The sequence below is a fragment of the Populus alba genome, chromosome 19, assembly GCF_005239225.2.
Source record: "Populus alba chromosome 19, ASM523922v2, whole genome shotgun sequence".
NCBI lineage: Eukaryota > Viridiplantae > Streptophyta > Magnoliopsida > Malpighiales > Salicaceae > Populus > Populus alba.
Window position 1 is genome coordinate 9385526 of NC_133302.1, and position 21979 is coordinate 9407504.

Here is a 21979-nt window from a genome sequence, read left to right on the forward strand (position 1 = left end):
GAAAAATGGTTCTAAAAACTCATATAAAAATTTAAGCGCGACCAATGATCAAATAAAAAATTATAATCTTTATAAACTATTACTCTAACTTGTATAATTAAATCCTCTTTTAGACCTAGACCTGCTTTATTAGTCTATAAATATATCTATTAGGTCATCCAAGTTATTTTTAAATTTTTAATTGGAGTCTATATATTTTTACTTATAAAATATATTTAAAAAAAATTCATAAAATTATAATTTTTATATGAAATAATCGACTAATTATACAACTATATCTAATTAGTGAATTGATTAATAATTGTCATGGTTCAAAAACATAACATATTAAATATCATTATTTTAAAGCAAGATAGAAATATACATTTAATTTTTTTAGATAATATTACTCTTATGAAAATTTTAATGTAATATGATAAATTCTTTTTTAAAAAGACCCCTTCCCCCCTCTTTGAGTCTTTCACATTTTCAGTGTCAGAAACTGTCTGTCTCTCTGTTATCTCTTTCGTTTCCCCTCTTCGACCTTTTCATTGTGAAAAACCATCTGTATCTCTGCTGTCTCTTTTGTATTTTGTTCCGACTCAACTAATAATACACATCGCATTGAAAACACAGAGTTGTGGTATTTCTTGTGTGTTTCCTTTTTCAAATTGTATACTCCTATCTATTCCCATCCCTTTCCCCCCTAAGAGGATAGCATATAAAAATCCCCTGTTTTTCAAATCCAATGATTTTGATCTTTCCACACTAATAAGTTTTGGTTTTACTTGTTTCCTTCAAAACCTATCTTCTAAAACCCATCAATTCGTTCACTTTGGCAGTTAATTCTTTTTAATCGTAATAAAGTATCAATCTTTCTGTTCATCTCCACTTGCTCTGTTTCTTTAATTTCTCAAGAAAAAGGTGGATTCTTCTTGGCTATTGATTCTCTCTTTATTCACGTCCAAAAGGGTATAAAAAAGTTTGTTCTTTTACACTTTGGGTTATGATTCATATTTATATTCTTTTTTCTCTCTCTTTTCCTTGTTGTATTTTTTTTCAGTTTTGAAATATACTTGGGATTCTTGCATGTTTCTCTCCTACTATCATAAAAATCACGATCTCAGAATCGTGTCCCGTAAATCGCTAGTTTTTCGTTGATTTAGTGCATCCACTTGTCAAAAAACGTTGCCTTCCCTCTCTTTCTCATTAATAAAAAAAGGAAAGAAACTGAGTTTTCAGTTACAGCAATAAACAAAAACCCTTCGATTTTACTTGCGTTGTCTTCTTCTCTTCTATTTGAGTTCTTTTTTTTTTTTTTTTACTTAGAAACCAAAACTAAAAATGGGCACCTGTTGGTTTCTCAAATTGGTTTTGGTTTTAGGCCTTTTAGGGAATTGTGTTGATGGTCTTGGTGTTAATTGGGGAACTATGGCTATACGTAAATTGCCACCAGAAACAGTTGTTCAAATGTTGAAGGATAATGGGATCCAAAAAGTGAAGCTTTTTGATGCAGACCAAAATACAATGAATTCACTTGCTGGTACTGGCATTGAAGTTATGGTTGCTATTCCTAATGACCAGCTTGCTGTGATGGGTGATTATAATCGTGCTAAAGATTGGGTAAAGAGGAATGTAACTCGTTATGATTTTAACGGAGGAGTTACCATCAAGTAAGTTCAGAGTTTTCTCTCTCTGTAACTTTTTTTTTTCTTTGGATTGATTGGTTCTGAATTTGAGTTTCTATCACCATGATAAACAATGGAGTTTAAATCGATGGAAGTAATCCATATCCAAGTTAGGATTGCAATAAGGTGGCATGATTATCTTGGTTGGTATTGAACTTCATAATTTCCTGGAAGCTGATCTACCTGTTCCATCTTGTGTGTAGGAAAATTGTCAATTTCAATTATTTGGCTCGAGAAGCTATTGTCCTGGAGTAGTTTCCGTCTAGGAAGTTAATTTCTTTTGTCCAAGTAAAATCTTTCTGTTAATTAGGTAAAATTTGTTTGCCTTTTCTTAATAAACTGGTAATCATGACCTCCTAATGCATCATTAACGCAGTTGAGAAATTGGTGTTCTCTAGGTGTTGACTTTAAATCGATTTCTCAAGTTCAAATCTGTGATCAAGAAATTTAAAAATGTTGGTTTGGAGTAAGAGTTGTGATTATTTTTTTGGATATCTTTTGATAATTCTATTGATTTTGGATGAAGTTATGGCCTTATAGTTTCAGCTTCTCTTATCCCCATCCAATGTTAGGAAAAGAGAAGCTTGCGTGATAATCTTAATGTATCAAGATTCAACTATTAAATATATAATATGGCCCCACAGTTGGACTTGCTAAAATGCTGGCTTGGTTCTTGAATCTTCCATAAGATGGCAGTAGGGATTTTTTAATTGGAGAAGCTAACAGCCTGGTAGGTATTAATGCGATGCGTTTGAGTTTTACTTCTTACTAAAAAAGGCAGGCATTCCATTTTTTTTTATATATACTCAGAGCTATACCTGCGTATCTATTCTGTAGAATATGATAGCATATGCTTAGAGTTTCTAGGAGAATAAAATGGGAGATTAGGGTTTGGATTCTTACCAAGCACTCCTCCGACTTTTATCTGTATGAACTTTTGGTTTCCTTTTCGTACGTGTTCAAAAACCTATTGGAGAATCATATGCTCGGTGGCATGCTTTTTTGAGAGAACTTTGTATCGGAAAGGAGAAAAAGATGGCAACCTTGCCCACTCCAAAAGCCAATTGGCATGGGACACAAGTGGCAAAAAAGAATTAAATGTTCTGCAAGACTTGTTTGCACAATTTCTCCATATCCAATGCTTGATGAGACGTGGGAATTAAATTGAAAGGAGTCCGTAGTAGAGTTCCTCAACTTAATGCCCTGTTTGCCACTCAAGTTCATTGTAGTTCTTATTTAAAATTCTACCTTACATTTTTATATTCTTGTGATCAATTTCGAGAAACAGAAAATAGAATATCCATTATTTTCCTTCAGGAAATTCCTTTTCTGAATGATTTGCTGTTTTGACACTCATGATTTGTGCTCTATTTTCTGTGAGAATGCATCTGGAGTTGCGTATTAGAGCTCCAGAACATAGTACTTTGTTTCTTAATTCCATATCGATAATTGGTTGAAAAATTCAACTTTACATTTCTATCTTTTTTTTTTTTTTTTTTTTTAACGTGGGTGTCCGGGCCAGCTTGCGCGCACCTCGACTAATCTCACGGGCCCTGAAGTTAACGACCATGTAAGCCTCCAGTGGTCATTATATGAGCAACTCCAGGGCTTGAACCTGAGACCACAGAAGGAGCAAACCTCTTGGTCCCAAGCTCTTACAACTGGACCACCACCTAGATGGTTACATTTCTATCTTCTTAAAACTACAAGAGATGGAACAGTACTTGTCCCTTGTGTGTGTGTGTGTTTTGTGTTTGAATTCTATATCTACATTCAATGGATTATCTGTTAAATGGAGGAATTATGCAAATTCAGAAACCATTATCACATTTCATAGCGTATAAATTGGAAGGTTTACATTAATTATATGGTTTTAAATACGTTCTATGTTGCTGTTGTCCGGTGTTGTTGAGAACGAAAGCTCACCATTAACCTCTGAATTCCTTTATATATTTGCTGTCTCTTCACAGGTATGTAGCAGTTGGTAACGAACCTTTTCTCAAATCCTACAATGGTTCTTTCTTAAACACCACCTTCCCAGCACTCCGGAACATACAAAATGCCCTCAATGATGCTGGGGTTGGAGACTCCATAAAGGCCACTGTACCCCTTAATGCTGACGTCTATAACTCCCCAGACGACCAAGCCTATCCATCTTCTGGAAGATTCCGCAGTGATATTAATGACATTATGACCGAGATTGTTCAGTTTTTGGGACAGAACAACGCACCTTTCACTGTGAACATCTATCCTTTCTTGAGTCTTTATGGGAACGACGATTTCCCATTTGATTATGCTTTCTTTGACGGGGCTCCTCAGCCTGTTGTGGATAGAGGTACCGGGATTCAGTACACCAATGTTTTTGATGCTAACTTCGACACCTTGGTCTCAGCCCTGAAAGCAGCTGGCCATGGCGATATGCCCATTGTAGTAGGTGAGGTTGGCTGGCCAACAGACGGGGACAAGAATGCCAACACAGGTAATGCTATTAGATTTTACAACGGGCTTTTACCACGACTTGCAGGCAACAGAGGCACCCCGCTTCGACCTGGCTACATAGAAGTCTACTTGTTTGGTCTTCTTGACGAGGATGCCAAGAGCATCGCTCCTGGGAATTTTGAGCGCCATTGGGGAATCTTTCGATATGATGGGCAGCCTAAGTTTCCGATGGATCTTTCCGGTCAGGTTGCAAACAAGTGGCTAGTGGGTGCGCAGAATGTTCAATATCTACCGTCAAAATGGTGCATGTTTAATCCAAACGCCAACGATCTTAGCAAGCTTGCAGATAACATAAATTATGCTTGCTCCCGTTCAGATTGCACGGCTCTTGGCTATGGCTCTTCCTGTAATGGCCTGGACACCAATGGGAATGCTTCATATGCATTCAATATGTACTACCAGGTGCAAAACCAGGATGAACTCGCCTGTAATTTCGAGGGCCTGGCCATGGTTACTGAACAGAATATTTCTCAAGGGAACTGCAATTTCATCATCCAGATAGTAGCTTCATCTTCCTCCTCTGTCTCCCTGTCATTGATGGGTTCTGTATTTGTAACAGCCTTGTTAACATCCCTTTTTCTATAGATTGATTTTTGTAGATACCTTGGACATCTATTGCTCTTGGCTTTTTTGACATTGGTTACTCTGTCAATTCATTTAATAAATCTCCATTGTTGCTTTGATTAACTGTTCAGAACTTGTTGCCTGATCATCATTCATTCACATGGTTTTGCAGAATGGTCCTGCTGACCGGGAAACCTGGATAACAGATACTTGCAAAATCATTATAGCCATCACCCTCTTGAAAGCCCTGTTTGCTTTAATCAATTATCCTGAGAAGATGGCATGCATATATATATATATATATATATATATATATATATATAGAGAGAGAGAGAGAGAGAGAGAGAGATGCCATCCGTACCTCATTCCTTGCAGCAATTTGGACGATGGATGCATGGCACCATCGAGACAATTACCAACACAAAAAAAAAAAAAAAAAAATCATATAGAAATAGGAACAAGTTAGATTAGATTGGAATAATGTCAACAACAAATAGTAATTCATGTGATTTTCTCTCAATTAATGGGGTGGTCCCCTAAAAAAATAAAAAAGAAGAAGCAAGCAACCAGTATTCAAAAAAGCCTCTCAACTGCGGACCCTTTAATCTCCTACCAGCACAACACACCCACTTGTGCCTTCTCTCTCGGATGTGATATGTCCCACGGTAGCCCCAGCTAGCCAGCCCAGCCGCACTCTCTCTTATTCCCTTACATGGAAAGCTTATAATGTCATCATAAATATGATATTTAACTTATAAAACACCTTAATTCAATTCAAATCCCAGTTATTGGCGATTAAAAACTTTTCATTATCATGAATGTTTGGAAATGTAATAGCGGTTGCGGTTAAAAATGTTTTTTTCACTATGAAATATATTGAAATAATGTTTTTTTTTTAAATTATTTTTGATATTAACACATCAAAACGATCTAAAAATATAAAAAAAAATTTAATTTTTTTAGGAACACAGTTACCAATCACAAGATATGGTTTAAAATGTTGATGGTTGGAATCTTTAATCAATTGCTTTCAACTCACGGATCGAGGGGTTGATCTATGAACCAGTTCTATTGGGTTTAATTTTTTTAGCAAAAATAACATCATTTTGAATAAAAAATTATTAAGAAATCGATTATCGAGTCTCACTCAAGTTTTGACTAAGTCTTACTTGGATTTTGACTAGATTACTCGAGTCATAAGTTAACCTATCAAGTCACCCGAATTTGACGGGGTCAACTCTCTAGGTAGTTCAAAAGCAAAATCAACCTAGGCAAGGTCTCGAGTCACCAAGTTACTAGGTAGGCCTATCGAAACAAGTTTGATAACTATGTCAATAATATCTCTTATCTTTCACTTAGCATGCATGTTTCATCCTCAATTGAACTTTGTACTCTCCTAATGCGCTTCCAAAACTACATGGATACTTTATAATGAGTTTAAAGGTTCTCTCATTGTTTGCAGTTGTGATGTAATTTTTAAGAAGTTAAGTCATTCTTTAAATTCTTGAAAACCTTTTTGAAATTCAAGTGTTCATAATAATTTATTCTATTGTTTTTTAACTTTAAAGAAGGGTAGACATCTTCCTCCTAGATTATATATGAATTTGTTTAGGAAAATTATCTTTCTAAGAGGCATTCAACATCTTTAACTATGGTTAGGTTAAACATATTTGTAATCCCTTACAATATTTCTAGGTTAGGCTCCATGCCTTTTTAGGACACAAGATAATCCAAAAACTATAATTACCAAATGCCCATTTGGTTATGTACCAAAGACGTTCTACTACAAACCCAAATAATTCAAGACCTTTCCAAAGATGATAAATGTCTTAGGGTGGTGAAGATGGACTAGTGGATGTAGAGATCACTAAAAATTACGATCACCTACAAAACAAGTCTCGTGAAAGACTAAAACTAGCACAAATATGAGAGGAATAGAGCTTTAAAAGCTGTGTAGTGTATATGTTTGCAAAAAATATAATGAAATATATGATAGAAGTATGCACTGATAAACTTGGAAATTAGAACTCATGGAATCAAAACATGCCTTACTTGGTAGTTATATACTCATAAACCACGTCAACTTTCATAAAGATAAAGGCAAACGAGAAAAATAATATGATACCTGATTCATTGACAATCATTTATGATAATAACTCTTAATGGTTGTTAGTTCACTATTAATTAAAAATAATATTGTTGCGTGGTTTATCCTTTAGGTATAGGTATCTCTAACGTTGTGTCATGGGTCTAGTTATAACATGAGAATATAAGAGTATTTAATGCTAAGTATCAACTATAATGAGAGTAGTTAGAGTAATTTATGGTTGAAATTTTTCTATTCGATTTTATTTATCAAACCCATATTATTTTAGACTAGACTGATTGTCGAGTTCAAGTATTTTGAACTTGACATATTTGTTAGAATCATGTTATCTTGAACTTAGCAGATGAACAAGTACAAATACCTTTGAATGTGACATGTTTGATGTATTTATGTTATTTTAAATAGAATAAGAACTTGTTTGGTTACGTGGAAGCGTCCACGTTTCATGCGTTTCTATTGTTTCAAGCTATTTGGTTAATAGCTACCCACATTTTCAAATTTCATGGGGCCTACACAAATTGCATTCAAAACACAAGATAAGCAAAAGCAAGTTGTTGTTGCTTTTGGTGTGGCTGCTGTTTGGAGAAAATGCTGGAACCTTTACCAAAAAATTAATTAGCCCTATATGTCCAAACGGTTCTAGCTCACGGTCGTCTCTCCTCCTCCACATTCGCCTCCCTGAGCTCTACTCCTCCAAAGCTGCCCCTTCTTAAAAAATCAGTCCTCCTCCTCGTGCTTTCACAGTGTGGCAAACACACCTTATATACTCTGCGTGATCCATTCTCTCACACAGACCGTCACTAGTGTTTGTAGCTGAGTGTAGATCAAGCCCATTTGCCACCGATCTGCTGCCATGATGAACTCCTTTCACGGTTGAAGAAGACACGCACTGACCCAGGTAATTTTCTTCGTATTTGACCTAAAAATTTGTATAGATCATGCCTTATCTGCTAAAACAAGTTGTTTTCTCTAACCAAAATTTTCTCTTGCTGTGTGTTTTCTTTGCCAGAACCAAAGGGAGCATCAAAATCATCCTCCTGGAAAGCTCAAGCATGAGCATCTTACTAATCTCTGTCTCAATTGCACAAGAAAATTCAAGGTCAGTTGCTCTGTTTCGGTTGCACAATTACTTTAGTCTTTCAATTGCTGTGTGTTTTCTGAGAATAAACATTTATGTAATTGTAGTGTTTTATTATGTATGTTTCGGTTGAACATTATTCTATAACTTAGTTATGACAGTTGTATATTACATTTTCTAAAACTTCAACGCTTGAATGTCACCGTAAGACCATCCCTAAGCAATAGACATCTAAACTGCTAAAAAATTGAATCTAAGGTTTGTGCTGAACATGAGCAAAATAAATACCGAATTCCCTTGGAATCACACAGCACTCCTCCAACCCACCCCTAGCCACATCAGACTAGCTTAGAGAGCAGAAGATACATTCCATTTTAATTTAATAATATAGCCATGGACAACAAAGAGGATTCCAGTTGAACATGTTTTTAATAATACCTTCAAAACTCCAATGCAAATCAGTACTTTTTAGCAAAAGATCCTCTTAAAGTTTAGCTTGTTTTATTAAACCTAAATAATTAAATTTAAAATATCTTTATAAACATAATTGTAGCTTATTTTAAAAATGATAACAACACTTGATATCTCTCTCTCAATGTCATTGAATTCAAAATGACCTACTTCTTTTCAATATAATGTTCGGTCATCTAAGCTTTTCATTAGGTTTGAATTTCCTAGCCTCCTAAGTTAATTTCATCTCGGCTGAATTTGAATATTTCTATATACACTCAAGGTTGGACATTGTCTCTTTAGCATGCCTTCTTAGGCTCTTATGCTTTCAAACCATGCCAGCTCTAAGCCCTTTATTATCTGAATGAAATCAATTCGTACTTGTGCTGTCTAGTAGGGGTTTTCCACTCTCAATTTGCACCTTTTAGTAATCATTTCATACTGGTTACCTCTCTTTTTTTGCTATGAAAATACATGCAAAGTGTATATCTATGTAATTAAGTTACAGAAAATGGTATATACACTTGTCATGGCTACAAGAAATAGCGATTACGCTTAAGCAATGAAAACATTGGCTTGTTGAAACTTTAATGGAAATAAACCTATCAATTAAAGTGTTAAGCTGATTACGTTAAGTCTATGTTCTCAATTCATAGTTTTTATTTTAGGTCGCGGTTTAATTAGGATAGATTGTGCATTCTATGTCCTTTACATCGTCTCTAGAAAATTAACATGTTAATTGTATATGAGACAACACATTTTAACCGAGAACATGGACGATTCTCAATCACAAGATACGGCTTGTTGGACTAGAGAGATGTTGCACGCTTTTTATGACACATGTATTAAAGCAATTGAGCAAGGTATGCGACCCAACACACATTTCGACAAAGTTGGGTGGAAATATGTTATGAATTGCTTTAAGGATCAAACTGGCCATGCATTAACGAAAGCACAATTAAAGAATAAGTGGGATGGAATTAAAAAAGATTGGAGAATATGGAAAAGGTTGATTTCTGAAATAGGAGTAGGATGAAGTGTTGAACTTGGAACAATTTTGGCTCTTGATGAATGGTGGAAAGCTAAAAACTAGGTCTGTTTTTTTTAGTATGTTTTAGAGCTATTATAAACTGTTTTCTTGCGTGCTTTTACATCATTTTTATGCATTTTTATCTTCATTGTCCCTTGTTGTAGGAGATATGCGGGGTAAGAAAGTTTAAGCATGCTGGCATTGATCCAGCATTGTGTTGTAAATATGATATCATGTTTACAAACACTGTTGCTACGGGTCAATATGTTTGGGCTCCATCATAGGGTCTAAATTCTGATGAAGATGGTGTCAGTCAAAGGCAAACTAACGTAGTTAATGAGGACCCTCATCTTGAGGAAGGTAGTGGTGATTCTGAGGATAGTCTTCCAAATTTTATTTTCGATGTCAATAATATGGTGGCTTGTGTCAATTTTTTCAATAGCACAAGCAATCCCACTGGTAGTAGTGGGAAGAGAAAAGGTGTGCAACAAAGTTCCCAACAAAATGAGGAAAAAAAGGGGTGCCGGAAGGGGATCACAATTGTTTTTGTGATTAGATAAGTTAGTGGATGGTGTGTCTACCAAGAGTGAATGCACGTCAAGTGTTTTGGATAAAAAAGGATGTAACATAGAAGAGGTGATGAAGGAGTGTCACTCCATTAAGGAAGTGGTGTTCGACAGTGAGCTGTATTGTTTTGCAACTAAGTTTTTTATGGTTAGAAGTAGGAGGGAAATGCGGGCAGCAATTGGTGATATGGATCAAAAATTTCAGTGGTTAAAATTAATGTTCGATCGAAGGGTAAACTACCAACCTTGAAGTAAGTTTACATTTGATATATGGAAAACTTACATTTATATATGTTGTTGTGTGTTATATGTTGCAGCAATTAAATTTTATTGTGTTTTATATGTTTTGGTAATTATTGTATGCATTCCATATTTGAAGTGTTTTTTAATGTTGAGCAAACTTATCATGTTTAGTTTATATTCCAATGAGATGTTAACATATTGTATGTTTACATGTTTTTTCGCAGTTAACAGTCCACACAAAGGTGAGGTTCATGAGGTGTTGGCGCGGCTGTAGAATTGCGAAATAGTTGATGCAAACAGTTATGCCTTTGTTATTTTTCCCAGGTTTCTTAACTTGTAACGTATCATATGTTGAGCACTTCCTTTGTATTTGTAGTTGTAGGCTAATTGGTTATGTTTGAGATGTTTTTAACAACTAATGTTATACATTGTATAAGCTGTAATTCTAGGTTTCATGTTGACTTCTATAGCCTAGTTTGAATGGCTAGAATACTTTGTGTTCAATTTGCTTTTTTAGCATAGAATTTCATATTGTTTTAACAGATTTCATGTTTTTTATGAGTTGAATGGCTGCTGATTGGTTGAATGTATGTTGACTTGAATGACAACTATTGTTGTGAATTATTGTTCCTTACTTGAATGTTTGATAGTGGGTTGAATGAGAGTTGCTGGGTTGAATGGTTGGTAATGGTATAAATATTGGTTTGCTGATGGGTATTATAGTAAATATAGCTTGGTTTGTGCTTTGTGTGTGTTCCTATTTAAGAAGCATTATCATTCCAAAGTATTTTCATTGGCTGACCATAAAATTTGCAAGCATTCCCACGTATATTAAGGGCTGTTTCAGGAGGGTTTGTTTCTGTTTTTACACTGCAACTTCAAGTTCATTGACATTAGAAGGTTAAGTGTTGATTTTAGGGATGCTTTTTAGTTAATAAAGCTTGATATTGATGTTTTGTTACCAAATTTTGATGGTAAATGATTTTAGGGCTATTGTTATTGTCAATAAAACAAGTTAATTTATGTTTTTTTTTTCTATTTATACAGCTGTCCCTTCTCTTTACTTATTTTTCTAAATAAACCTTAAGTGGCTGCCACCAATTACTTTCAAGCATGCCAATGTGCATGAATACTGTTTTGAGGGTTGAATTTAAGGTTATGTTGTAAAATATTGAATGCGTTACTTATAAGTAAAATCTATTCGTTTCGTAGGGGTCGCTTCAAATTAAATGTTTTTTGTTTAAGTTAATATTGTTGTAAATAAGTTCGCTTATTAGGGATTGCTACAATGTAAATGTTGTGGGTTAAGTTAATGTCACAATTAATGTTAAAAATATTGTAAACAAATTACGCGGACAAAACTGTCATTTTACCGTTACGTTGCAGGTTGAAAATTACAATTATTGATTTGTTGAAAAATATTGAATGAGTTATGTATAAGTTAAAGATGTTTGATATTTAGCGCTTGATCGAACATAAATGTTTTGTGTTAAGACCGGCATTAACAACACAAAATTTCAAAACAAATTGTTCAATGAACATGTATTTTGTACCAGTACTCTGCAGGTTGAAAATTGATATTAAGTTTTGTTTGTAGATATTGATGCGAATTGGCTTAATGCTCTTTTTGATGACCATTATGAAAATGTTATAAATAATGTTGGTCGGTATGTGTCTGATGGGTTTGCTGGTACAAGTTCTGTAAGTGGTTTTGGAGGTAGTTATGGTGATGGTTATGTGAACTATAATAGTAAGGTTTAGGACGACGCCCTAAATCAATAGGATGAAGATGACGATGAAGATTTATTTTGGCATAGAGAGTGTGATCGCACTAAATTAGTCATCTGCACTGCTGGAGCATTGGCTTTGTATTACAATACGTATATTTATAAAGAGCTATATATGGATTCATACAATATTGGCATGCGATGGTTGATAGAAATTTTAAATGGGTATTGGATGCGTTGTGTGAACATGTTTCGGATGGATGCTGACACATTAAAGAGTTTGGCTTTTGAGTTGGAAACAATGTACAGGTTGAAACCGTCTAGACGGATGAGTGTTATTGAAAAAGTAGGCATGTTTCTCTACACTTTAGCTCTCGGTGCGTCAAATAGGGAAATGCAGGAGCGTTTTCAGCATTCAGGTGAAACCATTTTCAGAAATTTCAACGAGGTTCTTTGTTCTGTATGCTTGCTAGCAGCTGATTTAATCAGACCAATAGATCCAGAATTCACAACAACTCCATTGGAAATTGAAATGAATCCGAGATACATGCCTTATTTCAAGGTAAGCAATACTTTGTACAAGTAGTTAAATATTTCAAAAGGTTACAATCAAATATTTACGTGCAATTAAATTGATTCGGCAACAAATTTTTTTGTTTATGTAGAATTGCATTGGAGCGATTGATGGAACACATGTACGTGCATGTGTTTCACAAGAAAATCAAATACTATTTATTAGTAGAAAAGGTATATCGACGCAAAATATAATGGTAGCATGTAGCTTTGACATGCAATTTACATTTGTTTAGGCTGGGTGGGAAGGTAGTGTTGCGATTGAAAATACAAACATACAATTTCCGTGGCCACTGGAAGGTATTCACCCATAAAAAAAATATATGGTTGTTGTTCAACTGGTCTAATTTGTTTTTATATGAAGTATTTTGTAAGCGTTAATCAATTATTATATTTATGCAGGAAAGTATTATCTTGTTGATTCGGGATATCCGAATGAGTACGGTTACTTAGGTCTATATAAAGGGGAAAGATATCATCTTCCAGAATTTCGTCAACGAGGACAACCGCGGAGTTAGGAGGAAGTATTTAACCGAGTCCATTCATTATTACAATGTGTAATCGAACGTACATTTGGAGTTTGTAAGAAAAGATGATGAATCTTGCAAACGATGCCTGTGTTTCCTTACAAATCACAGGTTAAAATTGTTGTCATATCAATGGCGCTGCACAACTATATTCAAATGAAGTCGAGCCAAGATGTTGCATTCAACAAGATTGATAGCCATCTTGATTTTGTTCCTCCAGATACTTTTCTCGATGTCATTCCACAATCACAAACAAGTGGACACCAAAGGGCGTCACGTATGGATTATATTCGTGATGACATTGCAAATAGTTTGATGGGGCAATAATGTTTAATTGTAATAACAAAGCACACTTTTGTTATTTTGCTGGTATTTATGTGGAAAAAATATTTTATTTCCTCTTAACACAAAGAATTATTTTATTTATGTCATTTTTAGTTATTTTGGGTACAAAAGCAACCGCAACCACAGGTTTAACCAAATATTTTTTAACCACATTAAAGTCAAACCACACTTTTAACCAAACACTCAAAATATATATACAAACCACAAAAAAAATGCTTTTTTCCAACCGCAACCACAAAAATAACAGCAAAAACAAACACACTATGTTTACATCCAAGCTTGTGCCTTTGGGTAAGCTTGTCCCTTTGCCAGGGTACGTTCCCTTATTATTAGGCTGTGTGGAGATCTCAGATCTATTTTAAAGACTAGTGAATTATGAATAAGTTGGGTCAATTGTGCTTATCGGAAGTTATGTCACCTGTCTTAGATCTAGTGAAGCATTGAACTAAATGATGTGCCCGAGCTCAAAAAAACATGGAGTCTGTACTTGAGCTTCGGACCCCGAGAATATTTCATGGATGAAATATTATCAGAGCTGCATAGTGCCATTACATTCTTTGAACAAGTTTTGCTTTTCTTTTCTTTTATCTTTCTTTTCCTTCCCTTTTTCAACAAGCTTTGTGCCATTTATTGGCGTGTGGCATTACAAAAGACAATCATCAACTAAAAGCAATCATAACCAGATAACATGCCTGGTTCGACTTTTTTTTTTTTTTAATTTTTTTTCCAAAAAAGAGGAGGGTTGAAAGAACTGATAGTTTGGAATATTTCCATGGCAGAGAATTGGGAATTAGGAATTAGGATTTTTTCCCGTGATGGGAATGAATGAAAGATCAGATTTTGCTGTATGCAAATGTCTTCCATTGTCATCAAATGGATGTGATGTTATGTTCTTGGAGAGGGTAGGAAAGAGATTCGCTTTTTTTTCATTTTTTGTCAAAAGAAAAATAAAAGTTTATTCTTTCACTTATTTTGCAATTTCATTAAAGAAAACCACAACGCAATTGAAAACAAAATATTCTTCCTAACATTTTTAACCGATTTAGCATGGAGATTAAGTTGCCATTCCATCAGAAAGAGACGTGATGAATCTTGAATGAAGACTCTAAGCTACTAGCTAATCCTCCATGCATGATAAAGCCAGTTTCGCTTCTTCAAAGTAAATGGAAAATCAGATCTTGGTGCATGAGTTTGAGAGCAAATTACAGTGGACTAGCATTCAACCTGGTATTCAAGGAGGGAGATTCTAAAGGAGAAGACTATTCAAGTTGTCATTTCTTGAATTTTTTTTTAATTATTTTCTTTGATGGGACAATATTCTTATTGACGATAAATGGCCTTCAAATTTATAGAAGCCTTCTTGGCTATCCAACTATACACCATTTCTTGAAATTTAGAGAGCAATAAATGGCCTTCAAATGCAATTTTCCCATTCTAGTGGGGACTTGTGGTATGGTGTGTGCTTGGAGGGATGTTCATTTAACTATGACGGAATAGTCATAACTATTTCCCAAAGTTTCTCAACACTCAAAATCTCTGCCCAATGGAGTAAGGTTATCTCTCCGTTTAAGAAAAGATAATATATATATATATATATATTGTTTGATACAATTTATTGGCACAATTGTTCAATTTTCTTGCCCACAGACGAAGGCTATTGCTTGTTCTTGCACGAAATATCATGTTTGAATACAGCATTTACTTAACTTGTATGTTTGTAACACCCTCCGACTCTCTATTTGATTTCTTAATAAAATAAAATAAGAGTTTGAGATCCTGCCCTTGCTCCTAAGAAAAAAAGTTCAGAGAGGCGCAGGTGATGATCCTGATCATCGACCAAGAACCTGTCATTTGAAACCAGCCGATGACAAAGACACAAGAGAAACAAAAGATTAAAAAGAAAAACCAATATTATAGCCTACGACCTCTGGCTAATTAAGATTTGAGCGTGGGCGTTTGGGGTCGAGGAGGGGAACCTACAGGCTACAGGATTTTCACATGGAGGGAGTTCAAGGACCCGGAAAGATAAAATGGGCTGTGACTGGAGCAGAAAAGGGTAAAGAATCTCCTCAAAACGTTACCCATTTTCATGATAACCGAAGCAGCCAATTCAAACTTCAAAGGGATAATGAAAGGTCACGTGCATGCTGAAATCAACCATCTTATCTCCTTGAGATAGTGCCAAGATTTGCATGATACAAAATAATAATGTTAGATTCCTTTTCTAAACCTTTTATAGATTATAGACACTTGGATTATGCTGTCTTGACCATCATGATTTCTTGTCTAATAAAGAATAGCATTCTCCATACAATGCTAGTTGTGGTGTGGCATTCAGCGAGGGGAGGGAATCTATAGCATTTGAGAAAAAGATAGCCAAATAGTCTACCTCCTCCATTAAGAACCCTCTGGTTTTGCAGATAAATTCAATGTCATAAAACTGTAATCGAAGAGAAAAGAGAGAATTTAAAATTAGCATTTTGAATTACCATATCACATCAAGTACTCCTTTCTGAATTACCAAATAGCATGGGAATCCCATATCACATCAAGTACTCCTTTCTGTGTAGAAACTAATTCTCAACAAATAATTCTGAATTCACTGCATTACCAGCTAAGAACTTGATCCAGCTTCTATGGGACTACAAGTTTTTAGTATACACTGGAAGGGGGATTTGGAAGTTAATTACTGTTGCTGGCTAGGTATTGAAGACATCAGAGTTAGCCATTCTCATCTCCATTACCTTCTTATGAGAGTTGGAGTGCAAATAGCTCACAAAAGTAGGGCTCTTTGCTGGCCTGTACTCCGGCAGTAACCTGCCTGACTTGTATCTTACTCCACATGCATTGCAGAGTGTTTTTGGACCCAATGGTCCTGCCCTCCATTGTGGGGTCCTTTGTGCAAGGCAATGGGTGCACCTCCTTGGTTGTCGCTCTCCAATGTCGCTCTCCAAACTCCCTATACTGTCCTTACTGCTGCTACTCCCTACTTCTACTACCTTTCCTTGGTCCTCCTCACCATCACCTTCCACTGCTGATTTTTCTTGTACCTCACCATCAATGCCTCTGTTGTCGCTACCATCTTTTATGGGCGTAATGAGTTCACTATCAGCTAACCAATGTGTTTGCTGGAGCAAAGGAGGGTCTGAGCATGCCAAATTAAAGGCTTGGTTGGTATAACACCAGCTAGTTAATGGGTTTCTGCTTCTGTCACCAGAAGTCCTTCTTCTCTTGCTTCTTGCCTTTCCTGGGATTGCAAGTTTCTTCGAGGAAGATGGGTTTTCTTGGTCTTGGGGTTTCTGTTGCAAGGGTTTTGGAGGGTTTTCTTCTGTGTTCGTCTTTTGAGCATCACTTGCTGGTGCTGGGAGGCAGTTTCCGGTGCTGGATAAGCAGTCTTCTACAAATACTGACAGCCATTCCATGCTAAAATCAACTTCCTGTACCAAGGAAAAAAAAATTGGCCTTAATGGACTGGGTTTCTGAAGAACAAAATAGAATCTTTAAAACCATAGAATAGCACAGACAGAAACTGATAAAACCCAGCAAAGATTGTCACTTTCCAAGTTCGTTTGAACACAAAGTAGTTCAAAGAAAATATGCAGACAAAATATAGCAAAAGAAACAGAAACCAGAGGCATAATTAAGAAGCAAGAACTAGAAGAAAGAACTGAACACTAAAGGTACAAAAAAAAAAAAGGAACTATTTTGCAGCACCAACTCTGCTAAACCCTTGAGAGCTGAGGATAACTCAAAAAGGTTGAAAAACTGTGCATAAAAAAGACATGAAAGAAACTGAAGAAGACCCACCGTGTTTTGAGCAGAGAAGAGGTCATCAAGAGGACTATTACTAGCGGCGGCGGCAGTAAGCTGAGAGCAAGGAGGAGGGGAAGCAAGGACATGCTCTTGCTGGTGATGATACTCACCGGAAACTGTCACATTCCGGCAAAAATCCATGGCCAAGAAAGGGAAATTAATGTTTGAAACGAACAAAAAGCACAAGGAGAAAGTGCGAGAGAAAGTGAGGGATAGGGAAAGAAAGAAAAAGGTTAATGGTGCAGTGTCTCAACGAGAGTAGCCCTTTTATGGCCTGAGTTTTCTGTCGGCATATAAAGCTAAAGAAACAATCAAAGTTACAAACTAGCAGTAGTTTTTTTTTTTAAAATTAACACAGTAAACTTAAAATTTTAAAAGAATAATACTGCTTGAAAAAAAACATGATGAAATAGTATACTTTAACCGTATTATATTTCAAAAAACACGATATTCTATAAATACTACATCTCTGAAATGCGACAACTTAAAAGCTTGGTGTTGAAATGGGAGGTGTAAGACAAAATGAAAAGGAAGTATGGTCTCTACTCTACCCCAGCACTAGACATTAGCAAATTCCTGACATTTGCTACAGCAACAAGAAGACGAGGACATGCCCTGAGCTAATTAAGGACGTTCTTGGGCAAGTTCCAAATAACATTATTCTTCATGTTAATCTTGTTGAAGATGAGGACATGCCCTGAGCTAATTAAGGACGTTCCTGGGCAAGTTCCAAATAACATTATTCTCCATGCTAATCTTGGTGCGCATGGCCTCAGCTGATCGATTCAATTGCTTCATGACTTTCATCCTTACCATTTGCTGTCTTGACTGCACAGTCCTCAAAAAGAGTAGCGTGATGATAAAAAGCTTGAAATTTGTATAATAGATCTCGAGTTCGAGTCAAAATATACATCTTTTGTAAAAACCTAGAATAGTTGGGGTTTTACTCACCTGAACATGTAAAATACACATTCAATGAATGAGGTTTTCTTGATTGACTGCACAGTTGCCAGCCCTATGCTCCGGTATCTAAGAATTGGATAAGAAATTACACAAAATACCACTGTTTCTCAATTTATCTGATTCCTAGAATTACTTGGGTAAAAGGGTAAATGAGGAGTTGCTGGCCTTGGCCTTGAGTTGAAAGGAAGAGCTTGATGTTGAAATGAGAGGCTATGGGTTTGTAGGAGATTTAGCAAAAGACAAGATGCATGAAAAGGAAGTATGGTCTCTAGTGATTATGGACAAGGAGGATGGAAAATAGATGATTCTTTTTGTTGAAATGAAGTTGTTCATTAATTTCATTAAAAATTCATTATGTCGTGGTTTTTAACTGTGATATTTAGTTAAATATCATGTTTTTAAACTGTAATTTTAATTAAATGTTATGATTTTGAAACGTAATATTTTAAAAGTGTGCTATTTATTTTTATTCTGTAAATCTTATATTTATTATGTTAATTGCTCAATTTATCCTTGTAAACCACATGCTTATTTTTCTTTTCCTTTATTTATTTTTATTTTAAAATACTTATTACTAATAGTTTGTTCAAAAATTAAATATTAAAGAATTTATATGTGGTGCTGAAATTGCTAGTTTGAGCTTCTAAAATAAATTTTATCTCAAGCATTATAATATTTTTTATTTTCAATTTAAGTCCAATAATGCCATAACAAGGTTATATTGGAAAAAATATAAATGATAATATTTTTTTTGGAGGGTGTGTGAATTTTTTAATCTTAAAGATGGTGAAGAAGTGTAGCTAAGGAGATATTATTCTGAAGTAAATGTATGTCTCCTAATATCTTGAAGTCTCTTTCTTTCTCTTTCTCTCTAGAAAAGATACTAGAACTAAAGTCTTTGTCATACAACACTCTAAAAAAAATAAAAATATCTGCAAGTATAGCAGATAAATCTCATAGATTTACCTAAAAAAATTTGAGAATTGAAACCTAACTCGAGTCGAATTTTTAATTGAACCAGATAAAATATTAACATGGTGAAACCTACTTGACTTTGCCAGGTTTTTAGTGATCTTTGATCAAATTGCAAACTAAGTTGGGTCAATATAAAGGAAATTTACAAGTGAGCTAGTAGCTCAACTAGCAATAATAAAGAGATAAGGAGTCAACTAGAAGAAGAGAACATCCACGATTTGAATCCTACCACTTCAATTTCACAATCCACATGTAAGTGTATGATCGACTAGGACTTTGAGTTAACGAGCTCTTCCTCATAATTTGGTTCATGAAAGTGGTCACCCACTTATGGGTTAAGTGTAGAAATGTATCCAGGATATTAAGAAAATTAAGAAAATTTAATAAAACAACATAGTTTTAATAAATAAATAAATAAATGGTTAACCCAATGAATTATGGATTGACCAATAATTTAGTAACTCAAGCTATTTTACGAGTACTATTATGGCAAGTTCTACTAGTATTAACCAAAGCTAATTGTGGTTTGACAAACACTATAAACACTTAATCATTTGCGATGTTCACTGGAATAATGTAATGGCTTCTTTTCCTCTGCTAACAAAAAGCAAAGGCCTTGGCTTTTAAGATATTTAAGTATTTTTCCAAGGCTCGTTAGTCATTAAATGATTGATTGGGGGTTTGTGTTTTTTTTTAAAAAAAATTTAAGCATAGTAAAATAACCTAATTTCCCTTCAAATTAAGGTTCATCAAACTGGCAAACAGGGGTAGTGATGTCTTTATATATATATATATATATATATATATATTATATATATATATATATATATATATATTAAAATGCAATAAAATGACAAGTTTACACTTGGAATCGAAAAATTAATTCATTTGTCTAGGGTCTTTTAGTCATTTTGCTTTGGTTTTATTGTTATTATCAAGTTCGTCAAGGGTATTTTGATCTTTTATCAAACTTTTATTATTAATTAAATTGAAAAATATGTTAGTGCCCGTGCAATTTGGGCAATGCGTGCAGTGCCTTCAAGTGGCAAAAAATGTCTTTTTTGTCATGTTATCGAAAGCGTTAACATATGCACTTTCTCATGATGTGGTGCATGTTGGTGGTAGTGAAACGGTTTGTCGTCAATGAGTTTTTTTTTCCTTTTTTTTCTCTCTCCTCCTCTGAAAAATTATAGGTTGGTCATCTTTGTTGTTAATGATTTAACTTAAGTTATTTTTTTATTTTTGTTTTTTGTTCTTAGCCTTTTTATCAAAGTTTTATTTGTTTTTAATTTTATCAATCAATTTCAATTGAACATATATTTTTTTTCAAGATGGTTCTTATTCTTTTGATTTCTAATTTTCTTTTCTTAGCCCTTTTGACAAAGCTATATTGGTTTTCAATTTTATTATTCAATTCAAAATTATGGTATTATATTTTTTTAATTTTGTCATCATTGTTTTGATTTCTGAATTTTTTCTTGACCTTTTTTATAAAAGTTTTATTTGATTTCAATTTCACATTTAATCTAAATTTATGGTATATTAAATTTATGAAGTAAATGTATGTCTGCTAATATCCTAAAGTCTCTCTCTTTCTCTCTAGAAAAGATAATAGAACTGAAGTCTTTGGCAAACAGCTCTCTTAAAGAAATAAAAAGATTGGTAAGTATAGCAGATAAATCTTGTAAATTTACCTAAAAAATTTGAGAATTAAAACCTAACTCAAGTTAGATTTTTAATTGAACCAGATAAAATATTACTATAGTAAAACCTACTTGACTTGACCAGGTTTTTAGTGATCTTTGATCAAATTACAAACTAAGTTGGGTCAATATTAAGGTAATTTACAAGTGAGCTAGTAGCTCAACTAGCAATAATCAAGTGACAAGGAGTCAACTAGAAGAAGAGAACATCCACGATTTGAATCCTACCACTTCAATTTCACAATCCATATGTAAGTGTATGATCAACTAGGACTTTGAGTTAGCGAGCTCTTCCTCATGATTTGGTTCATGAAAGTGGTCACCCACTTATGGGTTGAGTCTAGAAATGTATCTATGATATTAAAAAAATTAAGAAAAATTTAATAAAAACGACATAGTTTTAATTAAAAAAAAATGGTTAACCCAATGACTTGTGGAGTGACCAATAACCTAGTAACTCAAGCTATTTTACGAGTACTATTATGGCAAGTTCTACTAGTATTAACCAAAGCTAATTGTGGTTTGAAAAACACTATAGACACTGACTCATTTACTATGTTCACTAGAATAGTGTAATGGCTTCTTTTCCTCTGCTAACAAAAAGCAAAGGCCTTGGCTTTTAAGATATTTAAGTATTTTTGCAAGGATCATTAGACATTAAATGATTGATTAGGGGTTTGTGTTTTTTTTTTTTTTTTTTTTGAAGTATAGTAAAATAACCTAATTTCCCTTCAAATTGAGGTTCATCAAACTGGCAAACAAAGGTAGTGATGTTTTTATATATTCTTTTAAATGCAATAAAATGACAAGTTTACACTTGGAATCAAAAAAATTAAATCATTTGTCTAGGGATCTTTTGGTCCTTTCGCTATGGTTTTATTGTTATTATCAAGTTCATTAAGGGTATTTTGATCTTTTATCAAGCTTTAATTATTAATTAGATTGAAAAATATGTTAGTGCTCGTGCATTTTGGGTAATACGTGTGATGCCTTCAAGTGGCAAAAAATATCTTTTTTGTCATGTCATCGAAAGCGCTAACATATGCTCTTTCTCATGGTGTGGTGCATGTTGGTGGTAGTGAAGCAGTTTGTCGTCAATGAGATTTTTTTTCATCTTTTTTTTTTCTCTCCTTCTCTGAAAATTACAGG

General features: G+C 34.4%; 2 protein-coding genes across 2 annotated transcripts; one reads left to right on the forward strand and one right to left on the reverse strand.

Annotated features, from left to right (window-relative positions):
* The first annotated feature begins 459 nt into the window (after window positions 1–459).
* Window positions 460–4849, forward strand: LOC118056723 (glucan endo-1,3-beta-glucosidase 8). The gene is made up of 2 exons (XM_035069036.2): window positions 460–1652; window positions 3638–4849. The coding sequence occupies exons 1-2, from the start codon at window positions 1324–1326 to the stop codon at window positions 4749–4751; spliced, it is 1443 nt and encodes a 480-aa protein (XP_034924927.1). The 5' UTR covers window positions 460–1323; the 3' UTR covers window positions 4752–4849.
* Window positions 4850–15838: 10989 nt separating this feature from the next.
* On the reverse strand, window positions 15839–17553 carry LOC118056724 (GATA transcription factor 12). The gene is made up of 2 exons (XM_035069037.2): window positions 17184–17553; window positions 15839–16813 (listed from the first exon to the last, which is right to left on the reverse strand). The coding sequence occupies exons 1-2, from the start codon at window positions 17328–17330 to the stop codon at window positions 16076–16078; spliced, it is 885 nt and encodes a 294-aa protein (XP_034924928.1). The 5' UTR covers window positions 17331–17553; the 3' UTR covers window positions 15839–16075.
* Between the last annotated feature and the right edge of the window lie 4426 nt (window positions 17554–21979).

Excerpts from the sequence above, each read along its gene's own strand:
- LOC118056724 (XM_035069037.2), bottom strand. The coding sequence starts at position 17,330 with ATGGATTTTTGCCGGAATGTGACAGTTTCCGGTGAGTATCATCACCAG. Across the intron at positions 16,814-17,183 it reads TCTTCTCTGCTCAAAACACG|GAAGTTGATTTTAGCATGGA; the intron begins GTGGGTCTTCTT and ends TCCTTGGTACAG.
- LOC118056723 (XM_035069036.2), top strand. The coding sequence starts at position 1,324 with ATGGGCACCTGTTGGTTTCTCAAATTGGTTTTGGTTTTAGGCCTTTTA. Across the intron at positions 1,653-3,637 it reads AACGGAGGAGTTACCATCAA|GTATGTAGCAGTTGGTAACG; the intron begins GTAAGTTCAGAG and ends GTCTCTTCACAG.